The sequence below is a fragment of the Festucalex cinctus genome, chromosome 14 (assembly GCF_051991245.1).
Source record: "Festucalex cinctus isolate MCC-2025b chromosome 14, RoL_Fcin_1.0, whole genome shotgun sequence".
In the NCBI taxonomy this organism is placed as follows: Eukaryota; Metazoa; Chordata; class Actinopteri; order Syngnathiformes; family Syngnathidae; genus Festucalex; species Festucalex cinctus.
In genome coordinates, this window is record NC_135424.1 from 137,080 (window position 1) to 152,406 (window position 15,327).

The following is a 15,327-nucleotide window of genomic DNA, read 5'->3' on the forward strand; positions in this document are numbered from 1 at the left end:
CGGGGCACAAATTGACTGGCGGAAAGAAAATTGCGCAACCTCACACCTCGTCACCATGTTGAAGTGCCCTTGAGCAAGACACTGAAACCCAATTGGCTCCAGGTTCAAAAATGCAATGCACATTGAAAATACTGTAGTCGGCCACTAGATGGCGCAGAAATGTCTCAACTCTTATTATTATTACTGTGTCCAGTTTAGAAATCGGAAGCTGCTAAAAAATGGTTTGTTCGACCATTATTCCATTTATTTCAATAAAGGGATTAGGAAACAGCAACAAAAAAAACGTTAGCATTAGTGAATGCGTTTTGCAATTTTAGCAAGAAACATGAAGTCGACTTACATGATTGGCTTGGCCCACCCGACCCCGTTCACAAATTCGATGGTTCCGAACATGGAAGTGAATTGACGTCCATGGACGCTGTCCCCGAAAAGGATACGCGACGTGAGTCTCGTTTTATTATTGATTATAGTGACTCTGTCTTTTCTGGGAAAATGTATTGTTTGGTTTCTGTAATAATGATAGTGAACAAAATAAAAGAAAAAAAAGTTTCTAATTAACTTGATAATGTGGCTTTAGGCTTAAAAAATATTTAGATATTTTCTGTATTAATAACGTGTTTGTGTAGGGCTGACAAGTTGTTTGTATCATTTGTTTAAAACTGTTCAAAAAAAGTTACAAAAAATAAAAAAAACAACTCCAAATGGGCGATTAAATATGAATGTGACCAACAGGGGGCGCCGCCGCCGAATAAGCGACTTCCGTTGCGAGCCTGAAAACCCCTCCCCCTCTTGCTCCTTCCCCGGAGTGCGCGGGCGGAGTCGGAAGCGCGCGCGGGCGAGTGAGCGTCGCTCGGTCCGTCCGTTCTGAGGTTCCGTCGCGTCGGCTTAGACGCTCGCTTTCGTCCGTCCGACCTTCCTTCCTTTCTCGGCGGCCGAAGCCCGCGCTACTACGGGAGCGGCTCGTCGTGCTCCACGTCGCGGAGAACGTAGCGAGCCGCGGCTCGGACGCCCGGGAAACGCCAACGGAAAGGGGAAAGCGGAAGGCAGGCATCGGCGGCGGCACGCTCGCTCGCTCGCTCGCTCGCCTTCCCCAGTCGGAACGCAGGAACAAAGGACCGCTGGGCCGGTTCGGGCCGGGCTAGGCCTGCCTCCTCCGGCATCGCTCGACTGGAAATGGACGCGTTCGGTGGCGGCAGTTTGGGTGAGTCCGCGGGTCAAAGGTCGCTCCCGCCTCTGAGCGCGTGCGTCTTTCCACGTGTCACCAAGACTTCGCACAGTCGCCCCTCCGCCCCTCTGGGCTGCTGCATCAGTGCAAAACGAGCGCGTCTTCTACTTGTGCGCCACAAACGCCATGCTCGGTGGTGACGTCATAAAAACGTAAACAGAAACTACTTCCTCCTTTGTGGATTGTCGTCACGAGCCTATTATGTCGTCCAGCTAAAGGCCCGTGGGAGGCGCTCGTTCTTTTGTCAAAAGAAAAACAAACACGGAATGGAAAATAATAATAATAATTTGATACGTGCTTGGTCAAAATGGACGTCATTCTTAGCTTCCCCCAAAGCCGAGGTGACGTGTCGTAAGGTGCACATGGTCGCGGGCTGTTTGGACCGAAGTTCTGCCATCTAGTGGCAGTGCTTTGAATTGGCCCGCCTGTCACTAAACGTCACTGGCTTAGATAGAGCAACTCAGAAGTGACTTTGGACTCTTTGTGGGGCTGCACATGATTTGCGATTGGGAACTTGTGTTGGTCAGTTGCTAGCCAGACTGTATTTGACAGACTTTTTATACGCACAGCGCCACCATGAGGCAAGTTTTGGTGCCCCGCATATTCCTGGCATAATAAGCTGGCTTCTCGTGATGATTTCATAAAGCACGTTATTGAATTGTCAATGGAAAGGGTTGTAATTCAACAATGGCAAATAAAAGCTGATGTTTTACCACGTCGCTGCCGGCGTGATACGTTTGTGGATACGCTGGATTTCATAAGTCTACACACCTGTGCTCAAATGTACTCTTGACTGATTTTTAATATGTTGCTTTTGTTGTTGAGTTTCATGTTGTGCCCAGTGCAGCACTTTGAGATCTGATTTCAAATGTCAAGCACTTTTTACATATGTATCAAGTTATTATTATTAAATGGCGGGTTTTGGTAATCTGAGAAATGAGACCGAGATTAATCATTACCTGCCCACAAAAACCGGACTGTGGCTTATAACTGCTGAAAAAAAAAAGTGATCTTTCCCGACAGTGGGTGCAAATGAGATGATGGAGATCAAGTGGGTTGCGCAAGTGGTCACACCCGCTTGGAACAGGTAACGTGGTTGGCTTCAGTCACAACGATCCGATCGCATTCAAACTCGTCTTCGCACGTGCCAGCAAGTTGAGATTTTTTTGCCTCCGCAGGCCAAACTTTTTCATCTGAAAGCCGCATACATAAAAACATCAAGACGACAGACACACTTTTTTTTTTTTTTTTTTTGTGACTTTACCTTATTAAACACTTTGAAATCATTCAATTAAATATTGTTTATTTGAACATCTACTACGTCGAGGCTTTCTGTTAAAGGTGATTGGGCATTTGGCTGGGGATTATTATTGTTGTTATGATTTGAAAGATAGCAGAATAAATCCGCTGAGCAGCAAACGAGATTATCATGTGATGATGTTGACAAATGGAACCCAAAACAATGCAAAGGAAAAGATAATTTTTTTGTGAAATTGAGTGATTTTGATTTTTCCACAACCCCACCTACTGCCCCGAAGCCGGCTGGAATAGGCTCCAGCACCCCGCCCATGGTGACCCTTGTAAAGAATAAGCGGTTAAGAAAATGGATGGTTGATTTTCCACAATCATCTGAAATTGTGTCACTATTTTAGCTGTGAATTGATTTGTGTCTTTGTATATAATGTCGAGACGTTTATTAGCGGAAGTCCGTATTGTTCTTTCTCCCACTTTTTGGTCAGCTGACACATGATTTTGGAAAATAGCATTGTGGGCCATGTCAAAAGTTATGTGTAGCATATTTTGTGGGCTGCTAAAAATGAATTAAAAAAAGAAAGGATAGTGGGCCACAAATGGCCCCCGGGCTGTAGTTTAGACACCCCTGTTTGTTATCGCCCACAGCTGCGTAAAATTAGCAAAGCATGAAGGGGTCCCGCCATTTTGTCGGGGTGTCCCAAATGTCCAAAAGGACCCACAAAGCCCTTTGAAAAGTTGTGACATCGGTGGTCCATACAAGATGCTAGCGAGATGTCTGCTGTGAGCCAATGAGAATCACGTCACAGGGCGGCCATCTTGGGACGCCAAAGCAGGTCGGAGGTCACGTGAGCGCTTTGGGACGGATTCATCTTGGTCTCGGTTTTTGCTTGTTCAAATAAGCTGGTCTCCAAGCATGGGGTGTGTGGACTTTTGAGACTTTTAAGAATTATTAATCGATCAAAATATGGAGAACCAACACATTCGCTATTTAACAAAGTAAACACAATGAAATGTTATGACTTAGTTGAGTTTAAAATAGCACAAATAATGTATAAAGTACACAACAATCTACTCTGCCACAGTATTCAGAAGCTATTTGAAATTAGACGCAGTCTTTATGAGATGAGGGGTACAAGTGTGGATTAAAAAAAAACAAAACAAGAACAAATATTAAGCAAAGGTGTGTTTCTGTAAGAGGTGTTCATTTGTGGAATAGTTTTGGTATGACCTGAAAAGATGCAAGTCAATGGTTGCGTTTCAAAAAATGTTCCAAAATAAAGTTCAAGAGTATTATTTGGATCAGACGTGAACGGGTACAATTGAAATGTTGTTTTGATTGCATTGTGAGGGTGATGAGGGTCGCATGTGCCAGTACGATGAAGTTCGCCGCGCGGGTTCGTGCACATGCGCTATTGGCAATTGTACGTGTGTTGAAGCGAGCTCGTCCACACGAGTATGATTGCACGTTTTCTATGATTGTGACGTGTTCATTTACTGTCGAAATAAGATGGCAAGAATAAGGGGTAGGATTTGACCAGTTTTGAACTTCTTCCTACTCCCTTTGGACATGTAAACCATTTCTAATGATGGTTTTCTTTCTCTCAACTTTGACTCGCTATTTGTTAATGTTGATATGTTACGTTGACATGTTGGATGAACTTCAACCTTTTGCTACGCCCGCCCTGGGAGCTGAGGCCGTGTTTTGTTTTTGTTTTGCGCCGCGTCGCAGACGACAGCATGTCGGGCGCCAGCGTGTCGGACGTCAACGAGCGGCTGTGCGCGCTGGAGCTGCGCGTGCAGCAGCAGGAAGACGAAGTGACGGTGATGAAAGCGGCGCTGGCCGACGTGCTTCGACGACTGGCCGCGGCGGAAGACGCCAAGAAGCAGCACGCGGGGAAAGGTACGTCGGACAGATGCAACACATGGGACAAGTTGTGAGTCCAAGTCAAATTACTCAACATCAACAAGTTTGTTTTACAAGTCAAAGTAGTCACTCTGTTGCTTCAGTTTCCAATGTCCTCTTGAGAACATGCGAGCAACGCCAAAGTAACGTAAACAAATGCAAAGGAATTGAACAAAAGCGGCAAATTGAAGTGAACTTTTGATTGCGACTGTACTTGCGACGGCCACAATGTGTGACCAGCAAAAGTTGCTGATGGCACAACAGCGGCCAGAACATCTTGGAAACGGCCAACAAATCATCATCATCATCATCATCATCATCATCATCATGACGACGATGAGCAAGTGGCTGACGGGGTGCAATTTGTGTTGCCTCCTGCAGGCGGCGCCTTGTCCAACTCGTGCATCCCCAACGGAGGAACGTCGGGACGAAAGCGCGACTCCGCCTCCGTCAGCAGGAAGGAAACGCTGTCATCCACCGCCAAGAGGTAACGCGGCAACGCCGCTGATTGTTGACGGATGGCCGGCATTGCCAAATGACTTTTTTTGCAAGCGTCGCTTTGCGAAAACTCCGTTTGGATGATTGTAAGGCCAGCATGACGTCACGTGACGTCACGTGATGTGACGGGAGTCGCTTGACGTATGCGCGGGTCCGCCAGACGTTGAAGCCGTGCGTGCGTGTGTCCGCAGCGGAGCGGCCGATCCCAGAAAGGAGGCGTCGGGCATTGGGAGGAGTCCCATGGAGGAGATCCAGCAACGGGAGGAACCTCCTCCCTCCTCCCCCGCGCCCCCCCACCAGCCCCAAAGTTCATCGAGAAGCCAGCCGGGCGACGCCAGTAAAAGTCACGCGGCCCCCAAAAGGTTTCCTTTCTTGTCTGACATCACTTCCTGCTGTGGGCGAGCTCGTCATGTCGGGCCCCCTTCACAAGACCACCTTGCTACTAATGCCTCCGACCGTCCGTCCGTCCGTCCGTCCGTCCTCCTTTTAGCCGTTGATGCATAACCTGGGCCTGCTTCTAGTTAACCTGCTGGACGTCCACTTCTCGCTCTCGCTCTCGCTCTCGCTCTCTTATGAGGGAGGGATTGTTCCTAACGCTGCCTTGTCATGAACTTCCTGTGGTGTTGCCTCCCGCTGATACTAACCGGCCAGTTCATTTCCTGTCTGCGCTCCCCCTCCTCTTCGTTGACCCTCAGTTGTGTGTGCGTGTGCACGCCAGGGGTCAGAGGCGCTCCGCGGGCATGGAGCGTTCGCAGAGTAGCACCTGGGACACGTCTGACGACAACCGAAGCAAGTTGGTGAAAGCGGCGTCCACCTCCAAACTGCTTGCCAAAGTGGTGAAGAATGCTGACGGCAGGTACGCACGCACGCACGCACGCACACACGCACGTGCCAATATGGCCTGCAAGTCCATGAAAAAGTCTCAGCTGATTGGCGTTGACGAGTAAAGTTGAAACGAAAAATGAATCCGTTTCCATCCTGCCTTTTTGATTTGATAAATATTGTCAGGAACCACCAAGCAATCCTCAAACGATTAGACGAGAGCTTTCTCCTAAGTTGATCATTTTGTTCTCACAAATATGACATCAACTCACAAATGTTTGAGTTTATTTCTTGGAATATTGCCCCCGCCCTCTTAAAAAAAATATTTCTACGTGGCCCTAATACACCGTCATACGTTGGAGTGCTCGCTCCATGTTGTTTTTCTTTTCTTTTTTTCTTCTCCCAAGATGGCCGCCACTTGCCCCGTTTTGTCATCTCTTGTGCATCCGCAGTGAAAAGTGTTGCCCGCCACCTTAGTGGCACACCCGCACCACAAACAAGCAGCAGCAGAAAGAAGCAAAAAAACAAGCAAAAAACATTTGCTTGAATGCTCTTTCGGTTCCAAGAAGAAAATGATCACGCATGTTTGTTTGTTTGTTTGTTTTTTAGGCACAAAGATGTGGTGGTGAGTCAAGGTAATCAATCACTTGATGTTGTCTCAAGACCTCCTCCTCACGGTCACGTGACATTTTCCTCGCGCAAGGCGGCCGCTTGTTGTTGTTTGTTTGTTGAGTGACCATCATGTCGTTGTCTCAAAGCAGCCAAAATGTCCACCCGGGAGAAAAACAGCCAAGCGGGTAAGTGCCGAGCAGACGGCTAGCTAGCATGCTAACGCTTTGTGAGTGAGCCGCCTTGTTTCTCTTCTCTGGCTGCGTGCGGCGCCTCGCCTGCCCGTTTGCGCCGGCCAGCCGACGGGGACTCTTCGGCAGGCGTACGTGTCGTTGGCTCGTCCTCACTTTTGCTTTGCTTGGCCTCGCTCATCTCAGCTCAGCTCGTCCGCCGCACGCTCATTCCAACGGAGCGCTCGGCGAACGTGCGCTCAACTTGCGCGTGTGCGTTGTCGCCGCAGAGGGAAACCACATCAAGATGTTCATGCGCGGACGTCCCATCACCATGTTCCTGCCCTCCGACGTGGAAAAGTACGACGACGTGCGCACAGAACTTCCCGCCGAGAAGCTCAAGCTGGAGTGGGCGTATCCTTTTGTGCTCGCCATCTTTTGGCCTTCGCAAGAATTAGCTGAAGAACCGCCACAATGTGACAAAGGTTTTTTCTTTGCAAAACGGCAACAAAGTCACTTTTTTTGGCTAATGTGAGGCAACGCGGCGTGCGGTTGGCCGACAAAGTGACGTCCGGGCCGATGTGGCGCGCCGACGCGAATTGCTGGCGAGCGCGCCGGATCGGCCGGTCGGCTCGGACGTGACGCGTCTGGCGGCCATCTTCCTTGACGGCCGAGCCTTCAGCTACGGCTACCGAGGACGCGACTGCCGAGCCAACGTGTGCCTGCTGCCCACCGGCGAGATGGTCTACTTTGTGGCCTGCGTGGTGGTCCTCTTCGACCAGCACGAGCGAACGCAGCGGCACTACCTGGGACACACCGACTGCGTCAAGTGGTGAGGCGCCTGCGGCTCGCGTCCGCCGGCCGTCCCCGCCGCCTCGCGTCTCACGTCTCGCGCTCTCCCTCTCGCAAGCCTGGCCCTTCATCCCGACAAGATTCGCATCGCCACCGGACAAATTGCCGGCGTGGACAAAGACGGACGGGTGAGTTGCGTCCGCGCCCGAGCCGTCCCAACAAGCGGACCCCAAGCCTGCGTCACGTTTGCCGTTGTTACCGTTTTGCAGGCGGTGGCGCCGCACGTGCGCGTTTGGGACAGCGTGAGTCTGAGCACGCTGCAGATCGTCGGCGTGGGAACGTTTGAGCGAGGCGTCGGATGCTTGGCCTTCTCCAAAGCCGTGAGTGGTGGGCCGCCGCGTCGGGACGTCCGTCCGCCGCTCGCCTGACGTTTGTCGCTTCAGGACTCGGGTCAGCATCTGAGCGTGATCGACGACTGCAACGACCACATGTTGACCGTTTGGGACTGGCAGAAGAAGTCCAAGATGGCTGAGATCAAGGTGCGTCCGTCCGGCCGGCCGCTTTTGCGCCGCCCGTCACCTTTTGTGACCTTTTGCAGACCACCACCGACGTGGTCCTGGTGGTGGATTTCCACCCCACGGAGCCAAACACCATCATCACCTGCGGGAAGTCGCACATCTTCTTCTGGGCCTGGTCCGGAAACTCGCTGGCTCGGAAACAGGGCATCTTCGGGGTAGGCTGGCGCTTGAGACGATTGGCGTTTTCCGACAATCGCGTTGACGCGCCCGATTCGTTTCGCCGCTTGAACGTTTGTGGCAGAAATACGAGAAGCCAAAGTTCATCCAGTGTTTGTCCTTCCTGAGCAACGGGGACCTTCTGACGGGAGACTCGGGAGGCGTCCTGCTGGTGTGGACCCGCAGCGCCGCCGACACGTCCGGCAAAGGGCCGCGAGGTGAGGACACCGTGGTGGGGGGACGTTCCAGGGCCGCCGGATGTCCGCCGGATGTCCGCCGGATGGCCCGAAGATCCAAATCAAAGCTTCACATTTTCATACCAACAACTTGAGTCGAAAACAAGTTTGGCTTGATTTTTTGTTTTGTATTTTCTGGCTATGCCAAAAAAACAAACCAAACAAACATGATTCTCATTTAGTATGATTCAGGATGGATTTTAAATGTCCCAAAATCAGTTTTATTTGAATTCTTTTCGACTGTCTTGCCCTTGTCTGTGCGTGCGCCTTTACTGGGAATGTTGTACCTGATTTGGCCACTTAGGGGCAGTGTGGTTTCATGCATTCTGATTCACAGTGCCACATTAGAGAGTAGAAGGAAAAAGTCACGATAAAAATGCTAATCAATAAAATCAATAAAAGTTGAGTTTTTTTTCTTTTCTTTGCAGCATAGGAAGCACAAATGGCGGTGAGTCATGTTAAGATGCTTCTCAGTAAACATGGTTTTGTATAAATAGCCGTTCGTTTAAGGGACGAAATTGCCACGAGTAGCATGCTAATTAGCATTAGCGGGTCAGGCTGGAGTCGAGCGTCCACCCACCCATCCATTTTCTTGACCGCTTACTCCACACAAGGGTCGCGGGGGGTGCCGGAGCCTATCCCAACGGGCTTGGGGCAATAGGCGACAGGTACATCCTGAACTGGTCGCCAGCCAATCGCAGGCTCAGTGTCAAACCTAATCCCCCAGTGACCCCTAGTGGCCGGAGGAAACCTCTCCAATGACCATTATTTGCTCGTCTACAAAATAAAGCAGAAATCATTGTCAATCAAACCATTTGGAATCAAAAATCAATTCCCACCGCTTTGCCAGAAAGAATGGAAAGAAAAGAGAAGTTGTTGTCATTTGTGCAAGCCGAAGTTAGCTTGCTTGTGTTTTGCTTCTGCCTTGAAATGATTTGAAAGCAAAGCAACAACATTCCGATGGTTGCGCAATTGCACTTGGAAACATTTGCGACGACGCTTAAACAAGAGCCGGCTGGCTTTTGGAAGGCGCCAATGGAGCGCCTCCAAATGTGCGGCGAGTCTCGGCTGCGAGCGACTTTGGGTTGTCTTTTCGGAATGGAGAATGCAAAAAAAAAAAAAAAAAAGGCGTCTGGTGAGCATGCGAATATTGATGAAACGTAAATATATTCTAATGCTATTTTTCTTTCAAATTTACTTTGGGGGTAACATAGTGGGTGACTGGTTAGCAGGGCCGCCTCCCAGTTCTGAGGACTCGGGTTGGAGTCCAGGCTCCGGCCTTCTTGGGTGGAGTTTGCATGTTCTCCCCGTGCCCGCGTGGTTGTTCTCCGGGTACTCCGTCCGCTCTCCTCCCACAATTCCAAAGACGCGCGTGGCAGGTGACTTGGATGCTCCCAATTGTCCCGTCGGTGTGCTTGTGCGTGCGGATGCTTGTTTGTCTCCGTGTGCCCTGCGATTGGCTGGCAACCAGTTGAGGGTGTACCCCGACTACTGCCCAAAGCCAGCTGAGATAGGCTCCAGCACCCCCCGCGACCCTTGTGAGGAATAAGCGGTCGAGTAAATGGACGGAAATGGATTTACTTTGGTCGGTTCGGTTGGGTTTGGATAGCAATAGAAGACAATATTATGTGGGCGGGCCTTGCAAAATCCGTCCAAATGCAGTCAAATGGCCGCCAGCGAAGGGAATTGCTTCTGTCAAAATGGCTGCCAGTCATTCAGGTAAGAGGCGTGGCGTCAGAAGCTGCAGTTGCGTCGGAATTGCGAGCAACAGCGGCACTTTGCGTTTTGTATTTGATGGCGAGCGCACGTGATTGGCGGCGGGCGGCGCCACCTTGCCGCCAAGCGTGAGATGTTGCCGCCTTGTCAACGTGCGTTTTGCTGCGCAGCCTTTCAGATCAGCCGGCAGGTGAAAGGTCACGAGGGCAGCGTGTTCTGCCTGTGCCAGATGAGGAGCGGCGCCGTGCTGAGCGGAGGCGGGAAAGACCGCAAGGTGGTCCTGTGGGACCACCAGGTCCGGGCCGAGCGCGACGTCGAGGTGGAGCAGCCGCCGCGCACGCGCACGTGTTTGTCGTTTTGTCTTTGTGACCGCGTGTTTGCGTCTGCGAAGGTTCCCGAGCAATACGGAAGCATCCGGGCCGTGTCCGAAGGGAAGGCGGACGAGTTTCTGGTGGGAACGTCGCGAAACTTTATCCTGCGTGGAACCTTCCACGACGGATTCACCGTGGAAGTTCAGGTAAGGCCCGCCCACCACTTTCACACCTTCCCATTGGCCAAACGGCCACGACGACGACGTCCCGGTGAAAAAACACGTCGTGACCAAAAGTCACCAGCAGGCGGCTGCCTTTGAAAGATTTTGAGCCTTTCCTGATGGCAGTCCAAAAGCCATTTGGCTGGCACAGTTGACCTGTATGTGTGACTGGATATCCATACACGTCAGTTGAAATCACAGGGCGGCCATCTTGTTAGTCCCACCTCATGTATCAACTACGCTACACTTACAGATGAGACATATACAGCTCGTAATGGAGAGGGAAAAAAAAGTGCACGGACAGAAGCGGATTTTATTTTCCATTCATCCGGCTCCATCGGCGAGGCGCAAAAATTTGAAGCGGTGCGATTGCGTGTGGTTGTCGTTCAGGGTCACACGGACGAGCTGTGGGGTTTGGCGTCTCACCCGTCCAAAAGTTTGTTCCTGACGTGCGCGCAGGACCGTCTGGTGTGCCTGTGGAACGCCGAACGTCACCGGCTGCAGTGGAGTCGCAGTGTGGAGGTGAGTGATGATGTCACTTCCTGTGCGGATGATTGATTGATTGACAGCCGCGCCCCCTCGGCCAGGAACATGGACACTGCGCCGACTTTCATCCCGACGGCGGAGTGGTCGCCATCGGAACCCATTCGGGAAAGTGAGTCTTCGAGGCCGTCCTCGAGGATGGCGGGCGCGGTGGGCGGGGCTAATGCGCGCGTGTGTGTGTCAGGTGGTTCGTGCTGGACGCCGAGACCACCGACCTGGTCGCCATCCACACAGACGGCAACGAGCAGCTGTCCGTCATGCGCTTCTCTGTAGGTGGGTGGAGTCGAAGGGCATCCGGGGGGGCGGAGCCATGCTCGTTTCCCGTCCTTCCTGTTGGATTTTTGAGGCCAAAATTTGATTTGAAAGATGCGATTTGGATGATGTCACTTTTGGGCAATATGAAAAGAAGCCCTCAAATTGGGGGGGGGGGGGGGGGGAGTAAACGGGGGCTGTGTCCCAATGCGCACCCGTGTCGGACGCCATTTTGTGGGGGTGTCCGAATGTCCAGGGAGTGAAAATGTAGGGCACTCAAAATGACCCACAATCACTGATCTCTATATATGAGTGGATAGCCAATAGCTCAAGACTTTTGAGGTGGCGAGGCAGCCATATTGCTCCTCCCAAGAAACGTTTCTTGACATTTACAGGATCCAAATTGGAGAACCTTTGAAACGGTGCTTCGTAGAAACGGCATCATTTCTGATCTTTTGTTTGTTAAACATAAACAAGAAGACTTCAGACATTTTGCAACTTGCCTTACATACACGTTATATGCTTGTATATATTTTTGACGAAAGAATTATAAGGGTCATTCAAGAAAAGATGCCTTTGCCAAATCTAATATTGGGGTCTAAGAAACTGGGCGATTTAAACAAATAAATAAACGGGGGGGTCTTCAAAGCAGCGCATACCAGCCACTTGTTTGTTTTTTGTTTTTTTTAAACACTTATTTAAGACATAGTGAGCGCCCCCACCTCCAGCCACCTCTGAGCTGTATATGTCTCATGTGTATATACGTATAGTGTGTTGTTTATATACAGGAGTCTGCTCGTGAGGTGGGAGGACCAATATGGCCGCCGTGTGACTTCAATGGCTTGTCCTGGCATGTCTGGGCTATTGGCTATCCAGTCATATATAAAGATCAGTGGTCAAATCTCAAATCAATTCTTGTCACCCGATAGCAGGCAGACAATAAAAAAAAAAAAATGTATACAGGTCAGTGGGGTGTCCAAATATCCAGGGAGTGAAAATGTAGGGCTCAAAATGACCCACAATGCACTCTGAAAAGTAGTGAACATCGATGCTCACTCAAGCGGTTTGATAGAGACCACAATGCATGGAGAGTATGGAAAAAAGCCATTTGATGCAACCGATCGCGTCCAACATGTCGTCTGCGCTCCAACTGGTTGTGCTTAGACGGCGCCCTGCTGGCGGTGGGCTCTCACGACAACTTCATTTACGTGTACAACGTGGCGGAGCGAGGACGCAAGTACAGCCGATACGGAAAGTGCTCGGTAAGTTCCACGCTGACGGAGGAATTGTGTGGGCGGGGCCGATTGACCAGTCCAATGGGTGTTCTGCAGGGTCACTCCAGTTACATCACGCACTTGGATTGGTCGCCCGACAATAAATTCATCATGTCCAACTCGGGCGACTACGAGATCCTCTACTGTCAGTCAGCACGCACGCACGCACGCACGCACGCCAACATGGCGTCTCGACTCTCACCTTTGTTTCTCCTTCTCCGTTAGGGGACGTTCCAAACGGATGCAAATACATCCGAAATCGCTCCGAGTGCAAAGACATCGACTGGGCCACCTACACCTGCGTTCTGGGATACCACGTCTTTGGTCAGTACCATCATCATCGTCATCATCATCACATGTCATAAGTACATCAAATCCATTTGGCAGTTTGCACTCGCCCCCAAGGAAGGTGACAAGACCCGAAATTCTTTCATGACAAAAGGAAGGAAGGCGACGACAATGCCACATCTAAAAAAAGTCAACAAAAAACAAACAGCTTGGCACTCGTGTTCAGTTTATCCGCCATTTTGAAACAGAGTCCATTTTAGTCATGTTTTTGGACTTAGAGACGAAAATGGCCGCCACAAATTTACCCTCACCTTTCATTCATTCAAGCTTGCTTGCGTCCTCACTTTGTTAACTTCCTGTTTGCAATTGCAAGTCCGCAATTCAGCTGTGAGTTTTGCCTTCCGGAACATCCTCAAGCCTTTTGTTTGTTTGTGCGTGCGCGCGGCAGGCGTGTGGCCGGAGGGCTCGGACGGGACCGACATCAACGCCGTCATCCGCTCGCACAGCAGGAAGGTGCTGGCGGTGGCCGACGACTTCTGCAAAGTTCATCTCTTCTCGTACCCGTGCGCCACGGCCAAGGTCAGACAGACCGCCCTCCAAAAAAAAAAGCCGCCGCTAACGTCTTGTTGTGTTGTTGTGATGGCCGGCAGGCTCCCAGCCACAAGTACAGCGCTCACAGCAGTCACGTGACCAACGTCAGCTTCCTGTTTGACGACGCCCACCTCATCTCCACCGGCGGCAAGGACACCAGCATCCTGCAGTGGCGCCTGCTGGACAAGAGCAACGCCGGACACGCCTTGCGACGCTCCGACGACGGGCCGGCACAGACCCCGACCCCGCCTCCTGACTTGGAGTTAATCCCACCTCCCTCCTCCAAGTTAACCCCGCCTCCCTCTTCGGAGTTAACCCCGCCTCCCTCTTCGGAGTTAACCCCGCCTCCCTCTTCGGAGTTAACCCCGCCTCCCTCTTCAGAGTTAACCCCGCCTCCCTCTTCAGAGTTAACCCCGCCTCCCTCTTCAGAGTTAACCCCGCCTCCCTCTTCAGAGTTAACCCCGCCTCCTCCAGAGTCGGCACCGCCCGCTTCCCAAAGTCCCCAAGACGGTTTTGAGCGCGGCGAAGATGCATCCGCGCTCAGCGCCGAAGAGGGCCCGCCCCCCTCGTAGGCCGGCGGGCCGCGGAGGTCGGCGAACGTTGGCTGCTCCTTCGTCGGTTGAAACTTTTGGAAATCGTCGTCCGGCTTCGCTCGCCGATCACGCGGCTGTCTCGAGCCGGTCGGGCGGGCCTGCGTGGCGTTTTTATGAGGTTCGGGGTTCAAAGGTCGGCGGTTTGCGTGTAGTTAGCGTGTTGTCCTTGTCGTGCTCAAGTGGCTTTTCCCTCCCACATTCCAGGAAGTTTGAAAACGGTGTCGGGATCGTTCAAGCCTTTTTTGTCGGAACGCTGACGTGAAATGCGCCTTTGAGTGGGCGGGGCGCACGTTTGGCAAGATGCCGGGAAACGCCCACTTTTTGATTCGGGACGCGTTGACGTCAGTCACGCTGGGCGAGGCAAACTTAAGCGCTCGTTGTTTTTGCTGTTTCCCAAACTGGATGGCTCAATTTGGCGTGGCCGCGATGTCGGTCGGGACGTCAACGCGGACGCTTCCGTGGCGCCGCGCCTCGACCGCAGCAGGACAGGCTCCTCCTCCTCCTCCTCCTCCTATCAGGTGTCTGCAACTGTCCGTCTGTCCGCCCAGCGACTTGTTGCTCGTGTCGCCAGCCGCCGCCGATGTTGCCCTCGTCCGTCTTGTAACGTTTTCTTGCGTGCCCTTGTGGCATTTTGGTCTCGGGGCCACCATGAGCCATGTTTTGGTGGCCCCGCCAGGACCCCGACCATCACTGGCCCCGTATAATAATCTTAAAAGTTTGACTTTTGTTGTTCATTTTGATGCATGTTGTGTGCTTTTTTTCTTTGGAATCTCAAATGTACTTTTTGCCGCTGGTGGGGCTTTTGATCTCGTTCAAGCCGTCCTCATGGAAGACGTGTGCTGATTGATCAAATGGATACAACTCCAAATATTGATTGTGCATTGATTTGATTGTCTCTGTTGGGAAAACGTTGTTGTTGTCACTGTGAGCTTGCTTGGGGTGGTTGGACACGTGTCGTGTCATGTGACTGGACGGACGGAGGACGGACGTCCCGGTTTTCAGCCTTGTGTCCGGACTCCGCCCTCCTGGCGCCGTTTTATCCCATCGTCATGCGGGTCCCATTCATACAATAAACCAATTCAAAAGGAAGTTAAGTGCAAAAATTCCTTCTTGTTGACTTGACGTTTGCGTCATGCATGGAAGGCGAGATGAGACTTCCTGTGGCACCTTTTTTTTTTTTTTACCCTTTTTAATTTAGAAAAAAAAAAAGTCATGTTTAAGCTTACTATACATGGCTTTTTAAAATAAAATAAAAAAGCCTTAATATACATGATGCCTTAAAAAATAATAATGAT

At 51.2% G+C, this 15,327-nt stretch overlaps 1 protein-coding gene across 9 annotated transcripts; it reads left to right on the forward strand.

Annotated features, from left to right (window-relative positions):
- The first annotated feature begins 796 nt into the window (after nucleotides 1-796).
- eml4 (EMAP like 4) lies at nucleotides 797-15,121 on the forward strand. 9 transcript variants are annotated; one of them, XM_077494811.1, is made up of 25 exons: nucleotides 797-1,201; nucleotides 4,209-4,379; nucleotides 4,764-4,869; nucleotides 5,072-5,242; nucleotides 5,599-5,736; nucleotides 6,312-6,337; nucleotides 6,461-6,499; nucleotides 6,772-6,895; nucleotides 7,164-7,313; nucleotides 7,392-7,461; nucleotides 7,543-7,653; nucleotides 7,717-7,812; nucleotides 7,872-8,006; nucleotides 8,093-8,225; nucleotides 10,130-10,278; nucleotides 10,351-10,476; nucleotides 10,882-11,013; nucleotides 11,079-11,146; nucleotides 11,219-11,307; nucleotides 12,451-12,548; nucleotides 12,618-12,705; nucleotides 12,786-12,884; nucleotides 13,297-13,427; nucleotides 13,499-13,784; nucleotides 13,857-15,121. In XM_077494811.1, exons 1-25 carry the CDS (start codon nucleotides 1,174-1,176, stop codon nucleotides 14,009-14,011), a joined length of 2,919 nt encoding a protein of 972 aa, XP_077350937.1. In that variant the 5' UTR covers nucleotides 797-1,173; the 3' UTR covers nucleotides 14,012-15,121. The 9 variants fall into 9 exon arrangements, with proteins under 9 accessions (XP_077350937.1, XP_077350938.1, XP_077350934.1 ...); XM_077494812.1 differs by having other exon boundaries at nucleotides 13,881-15,121; XM_077494808.1 differs by having other exon boundaries at nucleotides 13,499-15,121.
- Nucleotides 15,122-15,327: the final 206 nt, after the last annotated feature.

Bases quoted from the DNA above. Each gene is read 5' to 3' on its own strand.
- eml4 (XM_077494808.1), top strand. From the start codon at position 1,174: ATGGACGCGTTCGGTGGCGGCAGTTTGG. The intron at 10,279-10,350 runs GTGGAGCAGCCG...GCGTCTGCGAAG, and splicing joins GGGCCGAGCGCGACGTCGAG to GTTCCCGAGCAATACGGAAG. The intron at 13,428-13,498 runs GTCAGACAGACC...GATGGCCGGCAG, and splicing joins ACCCGTGCGCCACGGCCAAG to GCTCCCAGCCACAAGTACAG.